The sequence below is a fragment of the Anarrhichthys ocellatus genome, unplaced genomic scaffold (assembly GCF_004355925.1).
Source record: "Anarrhichthys ocellatus isolate YVR2014 unplaced genomic scaffold, GSC_Weel_1.0 scaffold20, whole genome shotgun sequence".
In the NCBI taxonomy this organism is placed as follows: domain Eukaryota; kingdom Metazoa; phylum Chordata; class Actinopteri; order Perciformes; family Anarhichadidae; genus Anarrhichthys; species Anarrhichthys ocellatus.
The window spans coordinates 3204267-3218459 of NW_022280050.1; the positions used below are offsets into that span (position 1 = coordinate 3204267).

The following is a 14193-nucleotide window of genomic DNA, read 5'->3' on the forward strand; positions in this document are numbered from 1 at the left end:
AGAGAGTCACGTATGTTGCAGTCATTTGTGAACCAAAGACTCCCTTCAGTTTTTCCTCCTGATCTCAGAACTCAGAATCTGCGTTAGCAGGGTGTTCGGGAGTGTATATCCTACACTACATTTTGACAAAAATACTGTTCCAGTCTGAAGTACAGTCAGCGCTGCAACAGGAAGAATAGTGATGAAAACAGCAGTGTGTCTGTATCCATCAGCTCTTACAAGCCTCCACTGATGACCTGATTAGGGGTCTGAGGATTTGGCTGACATCTTGATGACTTGCCCGGTCTCTGCACTGCTCTGTGCAGCCAGCCACAAAATAGGGGGGGATGAAGCTCCAAATGCCTGCCTGTCATCTGCAGGAGAAATGGCCTAAGTGGAGTTTCTGTGCATGTTTACACGTGTGTTTATGTGTGCAAGCATGTATGCCGGGTCATAATCAGTTACTGTGCTATGTCAGGCAGTAGGTGTCTGCTGTCAGACAGTGATGGCAGCTTTTGTGTACACACAAACACAAGGGGGAGTGTCTGAGCAGAGCAATTGTCCTGATTCTCCCAGCTTCTCTTTGGCCACAAGCTGCATGACACAAAGTTAAAATTTAATCTGCCTCTTAAGGCAATGGCTTTATGGTATTGTGATGAGATGACTCAAGGTGTTTAAAGGCATATGTGTGTTTTATGAGATTCAGAAAGAAGTGTCGAGACAAACCTAAATACTGCTATTTGTGTCTCATAGGTGGATTTAACAAAAGCACCTCAGAAAGGGATGAATATTTACTGAATTTCGAAGACAATAACAGAAATACAACAAAATAGTTCTGGCATTTGAATACAATACAGTATGTATGAATTATTTTGGTTATTTCTACATTAATGTAATTAAGTATACACATTTATTGGTGTAGTGGCCCCTCATTGTCACTATTGGACCACTGTGCTGTATCCCATATAATAGCAGAGAATATAGACAGAGGATCATTCTCAAGACATCATTAGCTTTGCTGCAATAAGGTTCATGCAGTCTCTTTGCAAGTAGCTGCTGCAATTTACAGAGATGAATAGTTACTTTTGAGGTTTCTGCACTGTTGCCACTGGACGAGGTGCATTGCGGATGGAAGGGTGGTAATCCCATTCCCTTGTGTGTTTTGCTTTTCCTCTTCCTTGATAGCAGAACATTTAAAAATATGTAGAGTGAAATGCGAATGAAAAAGTCACCTCAAATATTCTCTTTAAGTTCCTGCACACACAGTTCGACAATTTTGCTGTGGTCCTCTTCTCAACACACTTGTCTGTCGTGTTACCCCCTGTGACAGAAATAATCCTCTCCTGACCTTAATTAGTTCCTATAGCAGCTCCACGGTCTAAATAGTTCCAGTTTCCAAGCCTCCCCCAGCCCATATCAGGCCTTTGCCTCGACACTGACCTGTCCATTGGTTGTCCTCATAGAAGCACAAGGACCAAAATATGCCAACAGAGGCCAAACACAAGTCCTCTTGGATCTGGAAGTCAGTGCTTCGCCTCATCTCCGTTACTCTCTGCCTGTCAGCGGCACACAATGTGACCTGGACCCAAGACCTGCTGGTACACCTCAGCACTGTTAATTATGACACCATGTGTTTAATGGAGCCTGGTAAAGAAATAATTAAAAACCTTTATAGTGTTTCATTCTCATCAATTAATACACTTAATACATTTGAGAGACTATTCTTGAATAAAAACATAATAATAATTAAATTAAATAATTCAAATTAGTAATGAATAATTCTGTTTTTTAACTTTTTGCTTTACACAATTAATTGATATTAGAATTTTGAATATTTAATCAAGGCGGCCCACAGAGCAGCAGCAGGAGCTGTTTGAACAGCTGTTGCATGAACCAGTCATGTGGTCGATCGAGCCAATCACAGCTCTTGCTGTGTAGATTAGACTTCATTCAATTTTTAGGTGCCTACATCTTGAAATTCAGGACGTCTGTCTCTAAAAATACAGCTCCCATTTAATTGAAAATCGTGAGCCAATTCTATAATATATATATTATATATAATATATATAATTTTATATTTTAATAATGCATAATTTATATTTAAATGCAATCAATTATCTTATCATACCTTTTTGAAATTGATTAATGTATTAATTGATTATACTTGAACTATTTGTGATTATTTATTGAGTGCCACATCTTTCAACCTTTGGTCTCTTTTAAAAGAGTACACCAAGTATGTTGTCCTGTTTATCAACTTAACCATGATGGGAATGCAAGGATAACCAGTGTGAATGACCTGCTCATTGTGCAATACATTTAGTGAGAAAATTTGACTTTTTTTAAATGTCTTTCAAAACTCAAATCAGCAACATCTAAGGGCATGTCATTGATCTACATGAAACATTTTATATTTATATATAAATATACACTATAAGTATACATACTATCTCTGTATTTTTCCATAGATTCATATTTTTAACAGGAAGTTGGACTTCATTCACTTACTGACAAAATGCAGCTCCCAGGATAATCTGCAGCTCTCTCCCCGTGGAGGCAATGTATGTACCCTTCTGTCGTGACCGATTGTTTTACCTCTCTTGATCCTTAGATGGAAAGGACCGTGACTTGATTCTAGTTTGTTCCTAATGTATATTTTTAGTCCAAGTCCAATTAAGTGACATGCAACAAGTAACTGTTTGTTATGCGGTGCAAATCTCGATACATGGCTTAATGGTTTAGCATCATAGTACCCTAGTTTGTCGTTTTTTCTCACCCTTGAACCTAATGACCTTAGTATGCAATTCATTGTCTCTCTTTGCACACTTTGTGTGGGGTTAACCAAAGTCCACTTTTAAAGCTTGACTTCTCATTGGCGGGGGCTAAATAAATAGGAAACATTACCACAGAAATCACTGCCATCATTTTGCTTCGTTTAGTTTCAAGTGTAATCTTGTAATACTGTACATATTGTGTCTTGTCTTGTGTTTGGTAGTTAGTTCTCGCTGTCTTGGTAGATGTTCCCAGAGACCAGAAGCTGGTATACCAACAAATGAAATGCATTAAAATGTCTTGCTTTTGCATTCCTTGGTAATGGCTCGGATGTTCACTGGCGGTTACTGGATGAAATCCAAATGAAATTTGGCTTAACCTCTCTTCTATCCTTATTTTTGCTGCCTTTATCCTCTTACTTAAGACCAGAAGGGCTCACTCAAGGGAAGGCAGCAGCAGGATACAATGTGCTAATCGGGAAATGAATGCATGCTCAGTTAACCAACAACAAACTCTTTTCCTGCAACCCCCTCGTTCAGAATTGAACCTTCCTCTTCTGGTTTGTCATGTTGTCTATACTAGACAACTACTTGATACTAGATTCTAGAGGTATATCTGCACTCTCATTCTATACTTTTGGTTTTATATAAAATATTCTTATACTGGTATTGCAGTATTTCAAAGCATTTTAAAGTATTGTTTTGGTCTCCTCATGGTTATTCCTCTAGCCTCCTTTAGAATTATGTAGTGTTTTCTCCACATAAATACATTTGCAAATTTTTCTCTCTCGACCAGTGTTGTTCCCATTGCTTTTACTGTGCTTCTGGGTAAAATGTATTTATTGTTAGTACTGTACTGTACCAACTCTGCTGTGTCTGCATACCATAACAGCACACAAACATATTCTATCATCCTAATCTAATGGTCTCAAGTTTTCACTGCTTTCATTTTGCATCTAGTTGAGTCTGAACGCAGGAAGTGCAATTTATGGCAACTTATTGAAGTATGTTCTTGTGGAGTTGTCTCTTCATGTGACACACAATGGGATGTCAAGATTCACTGAAGGTTTTGCTCTTATGGACTCAAAAGTCTGTAAAAACGAATTGATCGCAGCAATATATCAAAACTTCATGATACTCTCCACCTACGGCATTTATTACCTACAACTCCCTTAGTAGCGAATCATTGTATCCATTGCATGCTGTTTACCCAGGTGATAACAGGTGAACCACCAGGTCAAATACTACTGCCTACATTAGAGTCAAACAAACTCAGATGTCTAGGACAGATCATTTAAACAGTAAAAAAGCCCAAGTCTTCTCCCACCTCATTCCTCACCTCCGCCCTGCAGGTTCTCATCCCCAGTGTTAAGCTGGACTATAGCCATGTTCAGTCTAGGTGTGGGTCCTTGGACAGGCGGGGCCACTCGGCAGGAGGTGGAAACGTGAGTCTTGTGCCACTAGTCCATTGTCTCAGTGTTCATGTCAGTGTCATTTCTCTGTTGTGTCGTGTTGTTTTTCAGTGTTTCAGTGTTTCATTTTCCCTTTTCCACCTCGCTTATTGTTAAGTCACTCACGCTTTAAGGCAGCAGTGCTGGTGCTCTTTACCTGACTGCTGTTGATCCCCAGTACTGATTTGTGTCCTGCGAGGAATTTAGATAATAAAGGCTGCATGTCTCCTGATCCAACATTTGATAACATATAGGACTGTAGTAGCATTCTACCTAAGGCTTAAAAAAAATCCCAATAATACCTTTTATTCATGTTTTGATTATGTGTATTACTTTTATTATACATTAGTCAGAAAGTACGATCGAAATGCATAGAAAGAGACTCAACATCTCTCGTCCAAAACAGCATGTTGCATGAAGCACTAAGTAACGTGCATTTCCAAAGTAAGGTGTTCAGGTTGATGATAACAATAAATGATAAAAAAAAGTCTTTCTTGTCGTAACATCACGTCCCTTAGGAGAGCCTATTCTCATCAAATGTCTTATTATTTGCCTCTTAAAACTCTGTTACTGGGAACACAGAGACGTGTGTATCATCTTCCTTTCAAGAGGTTTAAAAAAGGTGATGCCAGTGGCATTACAATGCTGGAGATGGAACAGCCAGACAGTTAACTATCAAGGGTGAGTGACAGACAGACATGTAAAGGCTGTAACATTTGGCCGTATACTGATTCATAATTTGGTGGCGGTCCCGGCTCTCCACTCCAAAATGTAATGTATCTGCTCCTCTCATGTCTTTAAGGGCATGAAAAGACCAATGTGATTGACCATGATTGTTCTCACATTTGTGAGTGCAGTGTGCATGGTTAACTCTGTTTGTGACTTGGTTAAAATATGAAGGCAGTCGATGTAAATCAGATAAATCTGAATGAAGCTTATATTTTAATGAAGAACATTTTGAGCTGATTTATTTTATTTGTCCGGGTTAAGTCTATTGTAGTACTAAACACTTCAGCAGTTCTCTTTTGAATAACTAAACATTTACTGAAGGGTATTTAAGCTCCAGGTACCTCTTATTACAATAAGGTGTCAGGATGTCAAGGGGCAAAATTTCCAAGTGCGGCTGAAGCAAATATTAATATTTTATAATGTAGGTCTATATTTGTTGTAAAATATGCACTTGATACGCCTGAGTGGACTGTCAAATCCTGTCAACTTGTAGTACTAAAACTAATACTAAGCTATTTCTTATGAATCGTGTAAAAAGATAATAATCAAATGTAGTGTTTTCTCTGTAAATATGATCACAGCGAACAAAAATATTCCAACAATAAAGTTGATAGATTTCATAATGATACGTTTGCTGAAGAAAGGAGCCAACCTGCAGCAGGATGTTCACCCACGGTGACACAGACCACATCTCATCTCTGTCTTTAGCTCATGCTGCATATCTTTTCCAGTGTTATGCATGTGTGAGGGACACCGGGTAGATGAACAGGCTTGTTGTGCATAGTGTTCTTTGTGTTTGTGGTTTGTAACGTGGCTCGTGACCCGCGCTGTTCAGCATCGTCTCACTTTTCCTGTTGTCTTCTTTCCTCTCAGGCTCAGTAAAAAAAAGCAGGAAAAATTGAACACCAAATCATTTGTTACAAAAGATATATCAACTAAATCGGCGACTTGGCAAAGTGATTGCTGACCACAGGCGTGTCCCAGTGATTCATCTCAGGACGTGTTGTATCTCTTCCCGTTCATTGTGCTGTGTCTAAAGGCTCGTAGCTCCACTCCGTTTGCTGTCTCATCGGTTCAATCCTTACATATCTCTCTGTGGTTTCCTCTTGAGACTCCAGGGGTGTTTCACATAACAGCATCTCCTTATCTCCTTATCTCCTCGCCGGCTGCTTTCACCTGTGCATTCCTTCTTTACTGTCTTCCTTTCTGTTATGGTGTTTATTTCACAGGTTTTCCGGAATGTGCCAAAAAAAGCACATAGATTGTATTCAATTTTGGTTTGGTTGGTTTAACAGACACCAGCAGTTCTGCACTACCAGAACAAAGCAAAGACTGTTATTTAACAGTCACTGGTGTTCTCCTTTTCTGCTTCCATGCCTTATTTTCTAATAATTACATGCAATTAGATATCACTGTGTTGGAATGTGGAAGACTGCAGCCTTTTATTTCCAGTTGATACCCAATCATTTTCTTCAAACAGCAGCTGCAGTTTAGTGCAGATCAGACTTACTGCATCCCTCTCTATAATTGAGAAAGGGGAAGATGCTGTTTGCATCGTCTCTGTCAGTTCCAATCATGATATGAGGTCAGTGGGAGTTTATTATAACCTCATTGTGAACTGTAAGCTCTAACCTTGTCTTTCCCTGAATTTGCTGCTTCCAGGTGATGATACAAAACAAGAAGATTGACTTGAGCCACGTGACCTCCAAGTGTGGCTCTCTAGACAACATCCATCATCGGCCAGGTAACGGTCAGCCTGCATTTGTCTGGGGGAACTGAGGGGTAACACTGGGGGTGATGTTGGAAGAAAGGTTAGCGAAGCACGCTTGTGACCAGAAGGTTGCCGGTGCAATCCTACCTTCCAATAGAAGTTTATATGGGGGTGTCCAGCTGTCATTCCCCTCCTCCCCAGATGGTGTTGTGGTTTCTACTGTAGGTCCTGCAGCACCATCTTCTGGTCCCTCTCCATCTGTCCATTGTATAACCTTTATTCACTGAGAGCTTGCTGAGCATGCATGCTCTTCCAGTACAAAATGACACATTCACTTTGCCAATGAAATCAGTTTCAACAGACCAGGATATCGTAAAAAAACAAACTGCCCAACCCCCTTCACTTTTATTTCACCATAAGTCAGTCGCTACCTCCACGTAAACCTGAGTGGATATCCCTGTAGAGTTTTTACACTTCCTTTTCTTCTCCCCAGGGGGCGGTAACGTGCGTATAGAGACTGTCAAGTTGGACTTCAAAGACAAAGCCCAAGCCAAGGTGGGTTCCCTGGATAATGCTCAGCACACTCCTGGTGGAAGCCATGTCACAGTGAGTGTCAGTTCCATGCACCCAATCTATGATTTAAAGGTACACAAGTTTTTGATGAATTGTCTTACTAGTATATGTATGTATACTAATGCATATGTATTACATAATCTGATATACTGTAGGGTAAAAATGTTGTAAATTGCAATAACAGAATGCAAGTAATATATATAAAGATTGTGTTTACAACAAGCCAGTCTTCCAAAAACTTGCAATCCTTTATCTGTGATGGTTGCAGTAAAGTATAGTATTCACCACTATCAATAAGTGATGTAGAGGTTAATCCAAACATTCGGATTCATCAAGTATTCAGAGTGAAGTCTAGAAAACAGACTTCTCATCAATTAAACATTTAAGAGTTGTTGTATTTGCAGTTTTTCTAAAGCTGACCCACCAAGATACAATGCACAAAACCATTTTGATTCTACATGATATGAAACTAATGCATTTCTTCTTCCCCATCCACATCTTTCGTCACACCACCTGCCTCTGATAGATTGAGAGCCACAAGCTGATTTTCCGCGACCAAGTCAAGGCACGAGTGGACCACGGGGCTGACATCATTGTGCAGTCGCCAGGCCTGTGCAGCTTGGTGTCCCCCCAGCGCCACCGGGAAAGCGACCTATCATCCTCCGGCAGTCTCAACGTGCTGGAGTCACCGCAGTTAGCGACCCTGGCTGAGGATGTCACTGCAGCTCTGGCCAAACAGGGTTTGTGAACGCTGGTTCTCTGGATTCCTGATCTGCACCCCGGACATCCTCACCATGATCCTTCAAACTGTTCTGCCCACTCCTGCCACCCTGAGGCCAACTTCAGCTTAACCACAGCCTCTAAACATCTCCACTTCAAGATCCATCACTCAACTATAAGTAGAGACTCGAATTAGGAGCTACTGTACTTTGTTCTTCTTTATTTTCCAAAAATGTGCAAGTTCTGATTCATTTTGTTGGCCTCTCTCTTTTTGAATGATGTTGCATACAGTAGAATAGTTCAGTCCGAGCACTGGTCCTAGATCTAGTGGTACATACAAATTGGGGGACCAGGTATTGGCTTAACTGGTCCTGGATCAGTGGTTTGAAGAAGCTACAGCCTTTTTTTTCTACATTAAATAAGAAGTAATGTGGCCAGCACACAATGCAGCACGTGTTCCTGCTCAGTAAACGTGCATGGACGCCAAACCCCCTAACAAACCAAGCATCCTTACTGCAAGTCATTCTTGTCATCCAATATATAATATATTTAACAAATATATATAGAAACATGTATAAAAATCAAAGTTCTTTGCCATCTACATGTCCTGAAAACATTTTAAAAGGAAGCGACAATATGGCTATAACATTACATGTAAAATTGCATTACTGCAAGAACTAGGTCATGTTATGACAAGCATGTATCGATTCTAATATTAAAAGAGGCTATTTTGTAATCGAAAAAAAAAAAAATGATTTTAGTATGTTATTTCCTCAATTATTGGATAAAGATTAAACAAGTTCATGTTTTGTAGTTATTAGTTGTTTACAGTGTAATGCTTGGTGGCAATGTCAGACAGCTGATTTGGTGTTGCTAAGGAATGCGTCCCAGTCCTGTTGAAGAGCATCATACACTCGTACCTGCTCAGTAGTTCAATAGAGACGCCTGTTTAAACATCAGAACCATATTCAACACTGGAGGTAATTCCACAAGCCTACAGCTAAAAGTATCTTGTCTTTACAGCTGCAGATGTTGAGCTCGCGTCAATGAACAGTACAGACATTCCTCTGCTAACACAGGCTGATGTTGCACCACAGTGGATGAAGCTACGAATGCGGCCAGAGATTTAACAGAAGATGCCGCTACTCTGAAATCTGTCTGTGTGTGCGTTTGGTGCAGATCCCATGCCGTTTTACAACATATGCTACCGTATCTGGATGTTTTGTTGCAATATGTGGGAGATTTTGAAAAATCCATTAAAAAGACAATTCAAGAAGTGAAACGTAACGGCCGGGGGAACTCGGATCCTGTTACATCTGTTAGGAAAAAAGTGTTTGGGTGATCTAGTTTCTTTTTCAGACACCATTTGTTGTATATCCTGCCTCCTGCCCAATTACTGCCCTCACCTGTGATTGTTTGTTTGCTTCTGTGTTTCTTCTGCATACCCCATCTCTGTGTGCCCCCTTCCCACCTCCTGCTCCACCCCCAGCAACTGTAAATGTATTTAAAAGGTCAAGTAGATGTACGCAGTTTTTCTCTTGTTGATATGACACCAATTAAAATAATTAATGACAATAAAAAGGACAAAAAAGTGATACTGGCGTACTGTTTTCTATTTGGATTACTGTTAATGATCAGAAGTTACATTTTGGGAAATTCCTTTATTTGCTTTCTTGTTGAGAGTCAGGTGACAAGATCTCTCTAAACAATACAGTTTATCTCATTTGTTTAACCTACAAATAACAAATGCTAAGCTAATCGTCTATTAGCTATAGGACAGACATGAGAGTGGTATGCATTTTCATATAATTATACTATTCCTTTAACATGCATCTGCCTGAATTAGTTATGCAAAGGATTTGCATCAAATAAATAGAGTCAGACATTTTGAAATAAAATGGGAGTTTTTGAAAAGTTTATTGTGGCAGAGGATACAATAAGTTAAGACCTAGGGATGGGTTTGGTTAAGGAGTGGATTCATTTTGATGGCCAGTCCTGCGCCAACCTTGTCACTTCACTGGCAGATAGAGAATCAGCCAGACTAAAAACGAAAGGAAAGGGGTGGTCATCCTTATCTCACCTTCCCCTCCATCACTGCTCCACTTTGAAAACCAGTGATGACAGAAATCCCCAATGAGACACGGTGACTTGTGTAACGATGAGGAAATCTCGTGGGGAATCAGGACGGTTTGCCGAACAGCAGCAGGAGGAGGAGGAGAGAAAAAAAGCACCGGTTGGAAAAAAAAGTGTAGAACAAAAAAAAAGAAAGGTTCAGGAAATGACATCTCATAGTCCTTTGTTCCCCTGCTTCCTCAGGTGGCACAGGAAACAGCGAGTGGATGTCGCGACACCATGGGGTCTGCACATATACGATGCTCACCACTGCAGGGTCCTTACACAGACATGATGTGCTTGACAAAAGCTGCAGATGAAGACCAGGGCAGCACACAGAGCAGAAAGAGGAGAGGGAAAAGGAATAAGCGAAGAGAAGGATTAAGTACATCATCCAATGAATTTGTTAGACTTGAAATGACCACAGCTAAAACATAAAACACTTTATATGTTGACCACAGCCAATAAAATGTGTTTGGTCTGGTTTATGCACCATACAAAATACTGTAAATTCACTTTTTTACAGTATCTGTGGAAAGTGAAAATTGACACCTCAATTTCTGGGTATGCATTTAAAGGGACACTCCAGCAACTAATGCACTTTCATTAATATGGTGGACTCATTAGTGAGAGATTAAGTTAAAGAGTGGAACATTTCCCATGTTACGGCTCAACAGCATCTTTCCTTATCTTATCGCCATTTTTTTTCCAATATTGTAAAGTTCACTCCAGAGCCAAAGAAGACCGACAGGCTGATATTCTATAATTAAACCGAACTTCAAGGTGAAAACGGTGGTCGTAATGTTGTAAGTCGTGGCTCACCCTCATAGTTGATAGCGCCGTTCTCGTCCTCCTGTCCTGTCATGAGAGAATCAATCTCAACCTCACTCATCTTCTCTCCTGTAGGGGGAGGCAGAGCACAACCAGTATTAATAAAACACACACGGTGACACACACTCGCACACACGAAACCTATACAGAGAGAGACACGGCGGTGCCCTTGGCGCGACTCACCCAGTGTTGCCAGAACAATACGCAGCTCAGCACCCATCACTGTGCCGTTGCCCTCCTTGTCGAAGACGCGCAGACCCTCAACGTAGTCCTCGAATACCGCCTTGTTTGGGCTGTTGATGATGGTCTGGAGCATGGGCAGGAAACCCTCGAAATCTACTCTTTTGCCTGCCATGTCTGCATGAAACAAGAGAGAAATGACAGTCAGTTCCATCCAGAGGTGAACATTATATATCTCCCCCTTTCTACTACAGGCAGCTTCTTTACAGGCGTTTAGACGGTTTGCACGGATACATGTTTCGTATTTTGTCTTTATTTCTCACTTATAATCCTAATGCGTATTTTTGACTGTGCCACATTGCAGAGTGAGGTACAGCACTGGTTCTGTAAGCAACGATTGAGCATCACGGTGCTATTTTGGTTTAAAGGTTACAGAGATTTACACCCATCTCTCTGCACAGACCAGAACAAAGGCACACATAAGAAGAACAATTCTCTGCTTTTTTATGATATTATCAAGCAGATTGTGTGATTAGAAAGCTAACTAAATATACAGTATAAGGTGCAACACCAGACCAATTCCTGAATGATAGCGAGGCTTTGTTGCACTGACCTTTAAGGGTTGACAGAATCAAATGTGTTGTATGTCTGACCTTACTAAACATACCGGTGTAGGATGTGAACAGGTGTAGACTTTTGTACATTTGACTACACGTCGCATTGCATAGTATATATCATAGTGGCGTATTTCTTCTAATTCTGGTGTAAATCTGTCCTGGTACTACGGGTCTAGATGCACTTTACATATAAAATCTATTTTACAGTAGTAGTAGTAGTATCATTATTACTTCATATGGTGATACAGTATTTTCAGCCTGTGAGTATTTACTCTGAATAAATAAACAGTTTATTCAAAGGTGGAGATTTTGCGACTTCTGTATTTGCTTCATTTCTAAAGCATTTTTGTGGCAGACCTGGTCCATGTGTTTCCTCTAAAACTATAGAAAGTGATTTCAAAGGAAAAAACAGCTGATTTGAGCGAACATGACGGATTCCAGCCATTCAATTAGCTACTGATAATGTCTTCCTCTTAATACATACCCTCTTTAAAGTTTCATTAAACTGTGCCACCACCATGAACACCAGAGATGAATAAAAAACAAAAGCTGGTTTGTGCACACACTCTAAACATCACCTCAGACAAATCTACCCTTTGAGCCACTACAGTATACTATATATACTGCTATAATGTTAATTTGAAAATGCTGCTAGTAACGACTAGTAAGCACACTGATGCCATACAAAAAATAGTACAAATTATAAATTTGATCGTTATCATGTCTGGTAGTCTGCAGTAGCCTTTCAGTCCAAAGAAGAATTTAATTATTTCGGGGATTCTATTTTTTAAGGAATCTTCAAAACTTTGAATCCATAAAGCTGTAACATAAAGACAAACATCTTCAACGAATTCAGCGATAGAACAAATGCTGTAAATATCTCTTACCGTCAGCGGAGGGGTTTCCCAGGATTTTGTTGACCTCCTTGTTGGTGGGGTTCTGGCCCAGAGCGCGCATGATGTCAGCGACCTGCTTGTAAGCCACCTTGTTGTCACCCACCCTGTCGAACAGACCAAAGGACTCCCTGTAGTCTGCAGAGTGGAGGAGAAGAGGATATCATCACCTGAATGAATCCAGTATTCATTGAATGATTTCTGTTTGTAACATATTCAGCAGTGAGTGTGCGAATAGCTGCATCACATTGTGATGTCATCATATTGTACAATATCATTTTTTTAAATAATTCTGCTTGAGGGACTTTAAATCATTCAGCAGCATTTTACATTCAAAGGCAGTGTTGGAAATCTTGAGAAAACTAGCAAGAGTAGGCTGGATTTAAAAAAAAACATTATCCAACCGAAAAAAAACCCGTACCAGTGTTGCCAACTCCGTTCTAATGAAAGTAGCTAGTTGCAGGAGCTCCAAAAGTCTCTAAATCTATGTCCCTTCAGTCCTCCCTCAAAAAGCCACTCCCCAAAAATTATCATAATGAACGTAAACAACGAGCGTGGCTATTGATAGTAGTCACAGCTGTCAATGGCAGCTTGTGGAAGACTCTGGTAATGAGCAATGATTACACAGGCAGAATATGTGCAGGCAGGCAGGCCGGTAGGTAGACAGGCAGGTAGCCCCTCCCATCGTTTAATTCGGGCCGAATGATTGGTGATATGAGAATTACAACAAAAATATCAAATATGTTTTTGTACAGAAGATTACCAACCCTGCCTTTAATTTAATTCCGTAAAATTGACTTTCTTTTTATGTTTTTGTTATTATATATATAGACACACATTTTCCTGCAAAGCCATATCATGTTGAGGTTTAGAGGGCCAGTGTTTAGGATTTGGCTGCATCTAGCAGTGAGATAGCAACCAACTTAAACTCCTCTCATGTGTCAAGAGTGTAGGAGAACTACTAAGATCGATGCAACAACGCATGAATTGCCCCGATCGAGAGCCAGTGTTTTGTTTGTCCATTCTGGGCTACTGTAGAAACATTCTGGTGCACCGCGGCAGCGTCCTCGAAGAGGACCCACTCCTTATGTAGATATTACCGACTCATTCTAAGGTAACGAAAACACAATTCTTATTTCCAGGTTATTATACATTAAATTAAACACACTTAATAATATTATATTCCATTTATGTCAATAGATCTCCCTAAATTCTACACACTAGACCTTAAACTACTAGCATCCTTCAAAGTAGAATACTCTTTGCAGCCCTGGCTACAAAATGTATTTAGAGTGAACGTATGTGTTCTGTTTTACCTTAAATATAAATCTCAGCATGTTCTATTGTCTGTGTTAAAAATCTGTTTTTCCCACAATTGGAGGCAGTGGTGGCATTTCACAAAGTATAGCTGTGGCCGTTGCACATCTGCCAGCAGGTGGAGGCAGCTTCTCTACAAACTGACAAGGGAAACATACAACAAGGGCAACATATAACAAGGGCAAGATGTCTCTATAGATTGTGGTATTATGGACTGACTCCTGCCCAACTCTGTCACCACTTACTATTTCTATCGCAGCTGTCTCTCTCTCTCTCTCTCTCTCTCTCTCTCTCTCTCTCTCTCTCTCT

General features: G+C 40.2%; 2 protein-coding genes across 2 annotated transcripts in view; one reads left to right on the forward strand and one right to left on the reverse strand.

Moving 5' to 3' along the window:
- map2 (microtubule-associated protein 2) overlaps positions 1 to 9170 on the forward strand; it is a 67954-nt gene extending 58784 nt beyond the window's left edge. The window contains exons 17-20 of the mRNA XM_031858737.1: positions 4103 to 4195; positions 6593 to 6674; positions 7135 to 7247; positions 7741 to 9170. Coding sequence (XP_031714597.1) covers positions 4103 to 4195; positions 6593 to 6674; positions 7135 to 7247; positions 7741 to 7962 — 510 coding nt within the window. The 3' untranslated portion in view covers positions 7963 to 9170. The remainder of the gene's footprint in view (positions 1 to 4102; positions 4196 to 6592; positions 6675 to 7134; positions 7248 to 7740) is intronic.
- Positions 9171 to 9827: 657 nt separating this feature from the next.
- Positions 9828 to 14193, reverse strand: part of myl1 (myosin, light chain 1, alkali; skeletal, fast) — a 6203-nt gene continuing 1837 nt past the window's right edge. Inside the window, exons 3-6 of the mRNA XM_031858638.1 lie at positions 12562 to 12705; positions 11061 to 11234; positions 10869 to 10946; positions 9828 to 10356 (exon numbers count right to left, since the gene is read on the reverse strand). Of these exons, the coding sequence (XP_031714498.1) occupies positions 10328 to 10356; positions 10869 to 10946; positions 11061 to 11234; positions 12562 to 12705 (425 nt within the window). The 3' untranslated portion in view covers positions 9828 to 10327. The remainder of the gene's footprint in view (positions 10357 to 10868; positions 10947 to 11060; positions 11235 to 12561; positions 12706 to 14193) is intronic.